This window comes from Nicotiana sylvestris, chromosome 4 (assembly GCF_000393655.2).
Source record: "Nicotiana sylvestris chromosome 4, ASM39365v2, whole genome shotgun sequence".
NCBI lineage: Eukaryota > Viridiplantae > Streptophyta > Magnoliopsida > Solanales > Solanaceae > Nicotiana > Nicotiana sylvestris.
In genome coordinates, this window is record NC_091060.1 from 56,549,291 (window position 1) to 56,562,160 (window position 12,870).

The following is a 12,870-nucleotide window of genomic DNA, read 5'->3' on the forward strand; positions in this document are numbered from 1 at the left end:
ACATTTTGATTTTACAGCACTGTATATTGTCATCAAAAAGTATATATCTCAAGATAGGAATGTCAAAATTGTGGGCCGTCTGCGCCATTGGAAAGAAGACTCAGAGATAACAAAATCCTCAAGATATCATAGAAGAATTCCTTCCGCAACAAGTTTCCGAACTTGACCCATCTGTCCGCGAAATTGCTTTTTAGCTTTGCACGCTTTGGTGGAAAAATTTATATCTCGAGTTAGGAGACTCCGAATTGGGATCCGTTTGTGCCATTAGAAAGTATACTCATAGAGCTGCAATACGTATGAGTTTCGTGGCAGAACTTCTTTCGAGCTGGAAACAGAAAATTCTCAAATCCACCTAGATGCAGTAACTTTCAGATTTGTGTAGTTCCGACAACAAAAATCGTATCTTGAGCTAGGAGCCTCCGAATCGTAAACGGATCATGTTGTTGGAAACTACACATCTAAACCTACAACATATAAAAATTTTGGGGTAGAACGTCTTCCGGATGGACCACAGAAGTTTTCCAAAGTTGATCTCGTCATCCGTTGAGCTCGCTTCCCATCTCTATGCTCTCTGAATTGTCCTATGAATGTTGTTGTTTTCTTGAAATTGACTCTAAAGTCTTGAATATAGTAACTTTAGCTATTATGCTTCACAAATCTTATCTCTTTATTTATTTCTTTTGCAGACTTGCAAAGAAGTTCAACGAGTCTAGATATCAGTCTGAGATGTCATACAAGATGCGGAGTCACCCCTTCACCAACTGTTGCACTTGATTTGTTGACGGTTTTGAAGTTTATCAATGGAGGCTCCCGTGGTGATTGAAGGTTTTTCAAGAGAGATGACTTCTTATATATGAGGCATTGAGGATAGTGTATTAAAATGTGGAGACATCAAGCATTCAAGACGAGTCGGCCACAAAGGCTAGTTTACGGTCATTTTCATGACTTAGGCTTTTGTAAGGAAAACGTCTAATTCCTTTTATCTCTACATTTTTTGATGTATCAACTTTTGTACTATTGAAGCAATAAAACATCTTTTATACTTCAAAGCAAATCGTCTCTTTTCCTCATAGATATATGCCTCTACACTTGGAAGAAATAATGTAATGATCTGATGACGCCAAACTTTCATTACAAGAAAATGGGGTTATTACGATGGTTATTTTAGCATATAATGGCGGTTTGGAACCGCCCTAATACACATTAACGGTGGCTTTTGAAATCGCCACAATCCCGTCCGCCAAAATTATATTACGGCAATTTTGAAAAACCCACCGTAATTACACGTGAAAACCACCGTATTTTAACCGTTTCAATTGTGGCTTCTTTTTTTCATATTAAGGTGGTTTAAACCGCCGTAATTTTAATTTTCTCTACTTCACAATCCTGTATTTTCACATTTAGAATCCTATTTATTGAATGTTATGCTTTGAAACTTCTGTAGCACTTCATAATCATTTAAACCCAATATAGAAAATTAAATAATAAAAATATTCATTATATGAAACACAAGTATACTAAAATTGCATCATCCAAATATTAATGCTTCAAAGTATTTCAACAGAAATATCCAAAAGATTCATTGTTGATCCTACAAAATAATCACAAATTCACACTTACACAAGTATAACAAAATTACTTCATCCAAATATTAATGCTTCAAAGTGTATTTTCACAGTCATATCCAAAAGATCCATAGTTGATCCTATAGAATAATCACTAATTCACATTTGGACGATCATCATTGTTACTTTCATCTAAAGATCTTCTTACTTTCATCTAAAGATCTTCTTGGTTCAACTGTTGATGGTGCATCACTTCCTAAATCTGGTGCCTGAAAAAAAGGAAGAAAAAATACAGTCAATAAGCAAATAACTAAAATTTTAACAGGTGAACTAAAGTAGTAGGACTGGATATACAGAAATCACATTGAAATCAATGAGTTTAATCACCAAAAAGGTAACTACACGGCTTAGGAAACCACTTTATGTTAAAAAAGAACGATAAGAAAAGCAAATAACTAAAATTTTACTGTAGTAAGAGAACTTATACCTGTGGAGGAGTGGAAAATAAGTGAGCAAACTCCTCGGGATATTCCCTATGTTCCTTTCATATAAGCTAATCAGTGCATTTAATTTTGATTTCACATCTGTCATCTCTTGCTGCCACTCCGGAGTTGGAGCGGTAGTGCTAGATGAACACACATAACCACGACAGTATCTCACATATGTCTGTTTGAATGCTACGGTTGGAACTACACCCAAGCCTAAACCTCGAACACAGCCGAGGTGCTCGGGACTGAATACTATGCCAAGTGCATCAGGCCGTACTTGTTGGCAACCTCTCATTATTTGCAGATGAAGAAGCCAAGCAAATATTGGAACTTAAGTTTGACTTCCCAACCATCATGTATAGCTGGAGAGATTACTCTCAGAGAATAACCGGTTGTCAAAATTTCTTGGCTGAATTTGAGAAAACTAAGTCATTGTTGGAAACTTCAACTAAAGAGGAGGAGGATCTCAAGGATAGATAACTGGAGAACAAGGAGAAGGTATTGATGGCACAATTGGAAGCAATTCAAAAGGAGAAAAAGGAGATAACTGAACAGAGGAGTGAAAATTTTAACCAGACCTATTGGTTAAGTGAATTAGTTAAATTAATTTGGATGGATGTAGAAAAGCAGTTCATTCACATGTTGATTCAAATGAGCCCTTAAAGTATGATAATCTTCATTAATATTAGAACAGTTATATGTAGTAAGAAGAGTGGCGATGTACGATTCGGATAAGAGCTTGTACGGTTTTATGCCTAAAGAAGCAGATATAGCAGTAGCAACAATAGCAAAAGAAGCAGAAGCAAAATAAGAAGCAGTAGAAGCAAAAGAAGAAGCAGAAATAGCAGTACCAGAAGAAGCATCTATGCCTAAAGAAGCAGATAGCAGTAGCAACAATAGCAGAAGAAGCAGAAGCAAAAGAAGAAGCATAAATAGCAATAGCAGAAGAAGCAGCAGAAACAGAATAAGAAGCAGAAGTAGCAGTAGAAGAGGAAGAAAAAGCAACAGTAGCAGATGAAGTAGGAGAAGCAGTAGCAAAAGAAGCAACAGAAACAGAAGAAGCAGAAGTAGCAATAGCAGAAGAAAGTACCTTTGTCTCCTCTTTCATCCGATAAGTAACATAAAGTGCCCATTGGTCCATCGGTATGCCATCCGGAACGTTCTTGATGATATCTTGTTTACTTAATAATGGATCTTGAGCCTCCTTCCATAGTTTAAGCCTGTACTCCCTCCACTTTTTGTTAATGGAACTGTTAAGCCATGCCTTTGCCTTTTGTTGATCAATCCTAAAGAAAAACCGAGGCTTCACAAATATAAAGTAAGTTAATTTACTGCAGTTTTACATATACAACTAAAAGATACAAACTAAACAAAAGAATTTAGATGGCATTACCACTATTATATCATTAAAAACACGGTCCAGAAAAGATTTGGGCATGGATGGCCATTTCTCAAAGCCAATAGGAAAGTACATAGGATTTGTTGCAAGCTTCCCTAAAACTCCAGCAATTAGGCCAGCCGACTTCCCAATTGCTGCATGATATTCATCAAATTCTACAGTTATATGCAATCCTTTATCCAAGTTATGGACATCCTTAACCTTCAATCTAATTGTTTTTATTACTTGACGTTCATCTACAATAAAATAAAGTCATGTTAAAATATTAAACGAGGAAAACAGAAAGAATACTCAATCACTTGAAATTCATATGTACCTATAACATCAACAAACCAATGAGGCTCTTCATTGCTAGTACTACGTCCAGTTTGTCGTGAAGAAACTGCACCAGATGATGAAGATGGAATGGCGGGCTGAGAAGATACCCCATCAGATGATGAAAATGATACAACATGCTGCGAAGAGACTCCATTAGATGATGAAGATGGAACACTGTGCTGCGAAGAGACTCCATCAACTGGAATAACAGGCTGTGTGGGTTGTGTAGGCAGTGTAGAATGTAAAGAGACTCGATAAGATGTTGAAGATGAAGCTTGAGCCTGTGATGACTGCCTCGGAACAAGTGAAGATCTCTCTTTGACTGATTTGAATTAATTTTTAACCCTATTTTGCTTCGGCATCTCTACATACATAAAGGTATATAAAGCAAAACAAGAAAACCTTGATACGAAATCAGTTTAAATTTCAAGATAAAAATAACTTAAAGCTTAATTAATGAAAGAAAGTAGCTAGATGCAAGAACATAAAGCAAGTTAAGAACAAAAAAGGACATAGCTATAATCTAAACTAATTTGAAACGAAAATATATTAAGATGCTTCCAACTAACCCGTGCTCAAAAGCAAAAATCCAAAAATTGTCTTAGACCATCTATATATTCAAGTGTGTTTCGTGGTTTGCTGATCCAATATTTATCAATTGGCATGGCTAAAAAGGAAGACATAAGATAACATCACAATATCAAAACTAAAAAGATAGTTCAAAAGCAAAAAAACATAACCTGTGAAATAACACCACTTACAGAGGACAAAACAGTGGACAGAAGACATTTAAAATGAAAGTACTCCTGATGACCAGTGGTCAAACTTCAGCAATCAATTTACTCCTATTAATATTCTCAAATAAAAATTAATGTAAAACTGAAAAAGGAGGGAGAAGCTTAATAGGATTCAAGAACAACAACATATAGCTACATGAATCACTAAATGTGCAGAACATGTAGGATACCAACAACATACTTATCAACTAGTCATCCAAGTAAGCAGGTTAAATACAAAACATGGGCTACAGGGAAATAATTTATAAGATCAACATAATGTCACAAGTAGACGAGTCAAGTTAATCTAGAGGTACAAAGACACCAAGAAAAGTTCAAGAACATGATGCAATTAGCTTAGATGATATATACTACTGTTTAACTAATAGAGGTAGATTATGCACAAAATCAACATAAAGGTTAACTCAGCTAATCATAGAGACTTAATAAGATTAACCATAAGTCTATCACTTAATATAGAAGAAGGCAATCAGGCAGGGTAGCGAAACACTTTGGGAATTTGGATTTGAATGTGGAGTTCAGTAATGAGCTTGAAGAGATTATAATTCAGATAAGCCTATGAAATCTATTACTATGTAAACAAACATAAATGAGCACAAAATAAATGAACAAGCTTGGAAGATCTTCAATTGTGCCCTCAACCCTTCAAACACAAGGGCAAATACTGAATTTCAACTAAAATTAGAATGACAAACTCTCATTTAAAACATTAACTGAGACTAGGAGAAATTGTCAATTTTTGTTTCCCTCTGTGAACATAGCCAAAGAAGGAGATGACAAGGCGAAGATTGAGGCAGTTAACGCCATTTAAGTATCCAATAAATTTTGTGTGCAATGTTTAACTAAAAATGCACAATCAATTTGAGATCTTTTGTAATTAATTGTCACGACCCGAAATTCCCACCCTCGGGAGTCGTGATGGCGCCTACTCGTAGAAGCTAAGCAAGCCACGAATCATAAACTCCAAACTCCTTTATTTTAAATTCTTTTTATCAAGCATAACATCAGGCATTAAGTATTTAAATAACAGCGGAAATATGGAATTAAAGCGGAAGACTTAAATTAAATAACTACAAGTAATAAAAGAAACAACATAACTCGGATATCAACAAAGAATCAGAAGTCAACAAATGCACGGCATCATCCTTCGTGCTTTTACTCTCTTTCCTCACCATATAATCAATAAAATCGGCACGGAATGGTACATCGTGCAGCACGGCATCACCCTTCGTGCTTTACACTCTTTCCTCACAATAACAAATAATGCACGGCATCATCCTTCGTGCTTTAACACTCTTCCTCACCCAAACAACAATCACAAGCAAGGGGTAAGGGAATAAACAAAATAGTAATAAAGGTCCCAGCAAGGGAACAACAGTTAAACGATTAAATCCCGCCAAGGGAACATCAATTAAACAATTAAATCCCAATAAGGGAACAACAAATAATTTAACAATAGCCCGACAAGGGTGTCAACATATGATCTCTTCTCTTTCTCAATTTTACTCCACAATTCACTTCACAACCCGAGCCAATGCTCTAGAGGTTCGGTTATCACTTATACTTTCACAATTTCACTATACAACTTGAGCCAACGCTCCTCAATGTTCATAGGTCACAAACCTTTCCACAAACTTTATACAGCAATTGGAAATCTTCACCAAGGCATGAATAATACAACGAAATCATGAAATTCACAATATAAGACTCACGGTCATGCTTGACACCTACGTATAGATACTCGTCATCATGCCTATACGTCGTACTCAACAAGAAACAAATAACAAATAGGACACAACTCTTAATCCATCAAGCTAAGGTTAGACCAAAAACTTACATCGATGCAACGAACACAATTCAAGCCTCAATTACCGCTTTACCCCTCGATTCCACCACCTATCCGCTCGAATCTAGTCATAAGTTACTTAATTACATCAATAAGTGCTAAATGAATCAACCCCAATGCATGAAAATGAGTTTATCCAAAATTTTATCCAAAAAGTCAAAATCACCCCGGGCCCACGTGGTCGAAACTCGAGGTTCGGACCAAAACCCAATTACCCATTCCCTCACGAATCCAAATATATAATTTGTTTTGAAATTAGACTTCAAATTAAGGTCCAAATCCCCAATTTTAGAAAAAACCTAAGTTCTACCCAAAACACCCAATTTTCCCCATGAACATCTTTGATTTGAAGTTGAAATCATGTTAAAAGATATTAAGAAGTGAAGAAAATGAGTTAGAAATCACTTAATCACATTTTGGAGAAGAAAGGTTATTTGAAAAATCGCCTCTTATATTTTTTTGGGGGGTTTTGAAAAGTGAAAAATAGCTGAAATTCCCGTCTATTTATACCCCTCTCAGACCCCCTGTGCGGACCGCATCAAATGGACCGCAACCGCACAGGCTTCCCCCGGGAACCGCACAAAGGCGATCGCGGCCGCGCTGGCCTCCCTAAAGACTTGCAATTCAGCACCCTATGCGGACCGCACAAGGCCGACTGCAGCCGCACAGCCTCCACCGCAGACTGCACAAAGGCGAACGCAACTACGCTGGCCCCTCCGCAGTCGCACGTGATTTCTCACGAACCGCATTAGAGGGTTCAGAGATCTGCAACTTTTTCCTAAGTTCAAAACTTGCTGAAACCCATCCGAAACACACTCGAGCCCTCGGGGCTCCTAACCAAACACACGTACTAAATCAACAATATCGTACGAACTTATTCAAGTCCAAAACACGTCAAACGATGTCCGATTTTAACCAAACTTTACAAGAAGGACTTAAAACATATATAAGACTTGTATCGTGCATCGGAACAAAAATACGGACCCGATACCATCATTTTCTAATCAAATTTCATTTCAAATTTCCTCAAACAATTTCTGAAAACAATTTCACTTAAAAATTTATTTCTCGTGCTTGGGACCTCGGAATTCGATTCCAGGCATACGCCCAAGTTCCATATTTTCCTACAAACCCTCTGAGACCGTCAAATCACGGGTCCAGGTCCGTTTACCCAAAAGGTTGACCGAAGTCAAACTAACTCATTTTAAAGTCAAGACTTAACATTTTTCACAGAATTTCATCTTTAAGCTTTCTGGCTACGAACCCGGACTGCGCACGCAAATCAAGGCTACTCTAAATGAGGTTTTCAAGGCCTCGGAAGCACAAAATGGATAAGAAAATAGGTGATGACCCTTTGGGTTGTCACATTAATAGGCCAGAAGCTACATTAATGTTGCATCAGGTGTCATTTGAAACAGCGAGAACAAGGAAACTTGTAATGTTCAAACTCTAAGTTACGATTTATCAATGGCATAAAGAAAATACAGAAATTTCAAACTAAAACATCCACCATTCAGCACTAGTATCTCTTAGATTCAGATAAACACAAATAAATATAGAAATTCGTAGAGATAATACTCCTATGAAATCTGTTTAATAAAAAAATCTGCTCAAAAGAAAGGATAAAATTAAACTGAAACGAGCTATACCTATCAAATGTTTTACTGTCAACGTCGATCCCAATAGTTTCACCGGTAGTTTTTGGTCTCTCGGCTACATATCAAGCCCATATATAATACTTAGGTTAATATTAGCAAGTACAACATATTAAAATATCAAAATTAACTGCATGCAATCGAAATACCAAACAAAGCATTGGGAAAAATCGGACTGAGGAAAATCGAAATACCAAACTGTAGCGAAATCATTGATTATCGGACTAAGGAAAAAGAATTAGAACAAATTGGGAAAATTTTATACATGCATGAACCCTAATAAAGAGAAAAATAACTTTTGGTACTATACATGAACCCTAATCGCTACATTACCTGATTTGAACCTCGATTCTTATCAATTTCATGCCTCAGTTCCAATTGTTTTACCTAAAACAGAGGAATGGTGGATAAGAGTGAGTTTTACCTTCAAGAAAAATGAATCGTGAAATTGGGGTAAGCGTGAGTTTTAACAAAAAATTTTGGAGGGAAAGGATGGAGGGATCTGGAAGGAAAGGATAATTTTTGGGAGGGAAAGGGTAAGTTTCATAACCGAGCAGATAGTCATTTGGGGAATTCTGGAGGGAGTCTCAAAATAATGAGGGGGAAATACTAAAATTTATGGGGGGAATAGTATCGATTGTTGTGAGTAAAATATTACGGCGGTTTTAATCGCCGCTATTGAAAATATTTAATCGGCGGCTGGCAAGACGCCATTTTTAATTAGATTTTGCGGCGGTTTATTCGAACTGCCGTAATATAACCGCCACAATATTTCCATTTTTTTGTAGTGTTTTATTTTTTTAAAACTCATGTGACTAAACTTAGAATAAAACTCTAAGTTGCCTACGTACCTCGGTAAAGAGGATCAAGTCATAACGTAGTTAAGTGGGTGAATTCTTTTTTTTTTATGTCCTAATTTTTCCCTAGGTCGCCTCTCGCGAGGTTTTCAACCTAGCTGACCTTTTTTTTTGCCTAGACCGCTTCTTTCGAGGTTTTCAACCTAGCAGACTATTTTTTAGACTCATGCGGACCAGGAGTATAGCAACGTGCAGTTTGGGCTCATGCATCAAGGAGCGTCATGACTTGCAGTTTAGGCTCGTACGTTGAGGAATGTTGAGACTTGCAGTTTAGGCTCGTGCATCGAGGAGCTTCATGACTTACAGTTTAGGCTCGTACGTCGAGAAGCATTGAGACTTGTAGTTTAGGCTCGTGCGTCGAGGAGCTTTATGACTTGTAATTTAGGCTCGTGCGTCGAGGAGCGTAGCAGCATGCAGTTTAGGCTCGTGCATTAAGGAGCTTCATGACTTACAGTTTAGGCTCGTGCGTCGAGGAGCGTAGCAGCATGCAGTTTAGGCTTGTGCATTAAGGAGCTTCATGACTTATAGTTTAGGCTCGTGCATCGAGGAGCGTTTATTCTTCAAGGATAATACCTCGTCAAAAATTTCCCGTTGATAGGGCCAATTCTCATGCCATCTGCATCAACTAACTTGTAAGCTCCACTTGAATAGGCTTCTTGCACGACATATGGATCATCCCACTTTGAAGTGAATTTGCCCCCATATTTGCGAGAGGTGATAATAGGTCTTCTTACTGCAAGAACTTAATCGCCAACTTGGAAGGACCTCAAGCGAACCTTTTTGTTGAAAGCACGAGAAAGACGAGCTTGATAACATTCAAGACTTTGTTGAGCTTCTAGCCTTTTTCAATCAAGGGAGTCAAGTTCTTTAAGGAACAAACGAGCGTTTTCTTCTTCAGTAAGACCTTCTTGGACAGCGAGTCGCAAGGACGGTATTTGACGCTCAAGAGAAGGAACTGCTTCAACTCCATAAACAAGAGAATAAGGAGTTGCTTGTGTCGATGTGCGATGAGTCGTACGATATGCCTACAATGCTTCTTCCATTCTGTCATGCCAATCTCTTTTAGACTTGTAGATGACCTTCTTTAACAAGTTGAAAAGTGTCTTGTTAAATGTTTTGGCTAGTCCATTTGCAGCAGTATAATACATTGACGAATTATGTTGCTTGAAGCCAAAAAGTTCACAGATCTTGGTCATCAATTTGTTATCGAATGGTTTGCCATTATCTGTTATTATATAACTAGGAATGCCGAAACGATATATGATGTTCACTCGAATGAAGTTTGCAACATTCTCTTTCTTCACTTCTTTGAGAGCGACGGCCTCGACCCATTTTGAGAAATAATCAGTTGCGGCCAAGATGTATAGATGTCCTCCAGAAGACTTTGGAAGTGGTCCAACAACATCTAATCCACAAGCGTCAAATGGCCAAGATGCAATAGTAGGGTGTAACATTTCAGGTGGTTGGTGTATAAAATTTACGTGAAACTAGCAAGCCTTGCATCTTCGAGCATAATCTAAGCAATCTTTCACCATTGTCGGCTAGTAGTAATCCATCCTCTTAATGTGGAAGTGAAGCTTCAGCCTGGATTGATGTGATCCACAAACTCCAGAGTGTGCCTCTTGCATAGCTTGAGTTGCTTCATCTTCCCCTAAACAACGCAAGAGAACTCCCTCAAATGATCTTCGATACAAAGTGTCTTTGTAGTAAAGGAAGCGAGGGGCACGCCGACGAATTTCGGTCTTTCTTCTTGGATCTTCTGGAAGTATCCCGTACCATAAATAGTTGATCATGGTTTGTCGCCAATCAACTTTCACAGCTTCAGCGACGACTACCAAACGCTCGAGCTTGCTTTCTTCATCATCGTTCTCATCTAGCGACACTATCCGTTTTTGGCAGATAGTGATTTGTGTCTGGTCGGGCAGAGTCAATGTCGAAGCTAGAGCGGCTAAGGCGTCAGCTTTCTTATTTTCCTTCCTTAGCAGATCCTGAAGAGTTACATTGCCAAGCCATCCAATCAATTTCTGTGCATAATCATAATAAGGACGCAATTCTGGCTTTTTTACCTCGTAGCTACCTAGCAATTGATTGATCACTAACTTTGAGTCTCCAAAAATATGTAATTGTAGTTGTCTTATATCAACGTCCACCTCAAGCCCAAGTATGAGCGCTTGATATTCTGCAACGTTGTTGGTGCAATGTTGTGTTAAGGTGAAGGAATATGGCAAGACTTCTCCTTGAGAAGTGACAAACACAACACCTGCACCAACTCCTTCACAATGTGCGGCACCATCAAAATACATTTTTCATGGTGGTTGCACTTTGATGACCATCGCATCCTCATCAGGTAGTTCATCAGTCAACTCCCAAACATCGGGAATTGGATGATCTACCAAGAAATCTACTAAAGCTTGTCCTTTAATAGCTTTTTGCGGGATATACACAATCTCGAATTGTTGAAATTGGAGGTACCACCTTGCTAATCGGTCATTGAAGACGGGTTTTGACATAACAAAATTGATCGGGTTCGCCCTTGAGACGAGACGGATGACATAAGCTTGAAAGTAGTGCGTTAGAGCTTTTAAATTGTGAAAACCAACGCCAGACACAACTTTTTGATCGGAGAATACTTCAGCTCATTTGGGGTCATCATCCTACTCAAGTAGTAGAGGGAATTTTCTTTACTTTCACCATTTTATTGGGCCAAAAGGGCTCCAACTAACCTTTCTTGGGCTGCAATATATAAAATCAATGGCTTTCCTGGTATATGGGTTGCCAGAACTGGAGGTCTCATCAAGTAGGATTTGATGTTTTGGAATGAATTGCTGCAAGCTTGGTCCCATTCAAAAGGTACACCCTTCTTCATGAGACGGCTAAAAGGTTGGCACTTCCTTGCTAGATTTGAGATGAATCTTCTAAGGTACGCCAATTTTCCTTGTAGACTTTTCAGTTCATGTATATTTCTAGGCTCGGGCATCTTCAAGATTGCATCAACTTTGGCTTGATCTATCTCAATCCCTCGATGTCGAAAATGAAGCCAAGGAATTTTCCAGAAGTAACTCCAAAGGCACATTTCAACGGGTTCATTCTAAGTTGATATCTCCGGATTTGTTCGAACACCATTCTTAAGTCTTGCAAGTGGTCTCCTCTCTTTCTTTATTTCACCACTAAATCATCCACATAACATTCTACATTCTTGTGGAGGACGTCATCAAAGATATTTTCCATTGCCCTTTGATAAGTGGCACCAGCATTTTTCAAGCCAAAAGGCGTTACTTTGTTGTAATAAATTCCTTTATGAGTGCGAAATGTAGTAAGCTCTTCATCTTTTGGTGCCATATGCATTTGATTGTAGCTAGATGATCCATCCATGAAAGACATCACCTCATATCCGCCGGTGGTATCAATCATAAGCTCTGAAATGGGGAGCGGAAATTCGTCCTTAGGGCAAGCATTATTGAGGTCTCTAAAATCGACACAAACTCGAATTTGGCCATTCTTCTTCTTCACAAGAACAATGCTTGAAATCTATGTATGATATTTAACCTTCCGAATTAAACCAACTTCGATGAGTTTATTGACCTCGGTTTCGATTGATGGGATCAATTCTGGCCTGAAGCGTCTTTGGGTTTGCTTAACAAGACGAGCTCCTTTCTTGATCGCGAGATGATGAACTGCTACTTTAGGATCTAAACCAGGAATCTCTTTGTAGCTCCAAGCAAACACATCTCTACATTCTTTGAGTAGCTCCACATAAGTGCTTTCTTCATCCGTGGTTAATAGGGCGCTTACATAGGTGGGCCTAGAGTCTTCTACAGTGCCAAGGTTGATTTCTTTCAATGCATCAACAGTCATTTTAATTCCTTCTTCTAGTTTCACAAGAGCATCCTCGACATCTTCATCTTCTTAAGGATCACCATCATTAAAAGATATAGGGCCACCAAG

The 12,870-nt window shown here is 38.2% G+C and overlaps 1 protein-coding gene and 1 long non-coding RNA gene across 2 annotated transcripts; both read right to left on the reverse strand.

Moving 5' to 3' along the window:
• Positions 1-6,827: 6,827 nt before the first annotated feature.
• LOC104210189 (uncharacterized) lies at positions 6,828-8,717 on the reverse strand. Its single transcript, XR_706804.2, has 2 exons — positions 8,402-8,717; positions 6,828-8,126 (listed from the first exon to the last, which is right to left on the reverse strand). It is a non-coding gene; the product is annotated as an uncharacterized lncRNA (long non-coding RNA).
• A 1,749-nt stretch (positions 8,718-10,466) lies between these two features.
• Positions 10,467-11,228, reverse strand: LOC138889571 (uncharacterized). The gene has a single exon (XM_070172899.1). The coding sequence runs from the start codon at positions 11,226-11,228 to the stop codon at positions 10,467-10,469; it is 762 nt and encodes a 253-aa protein (XP_070029000.1).
• Positions 11,229-12,870: the final 1,642 nt, after the last annotated feature.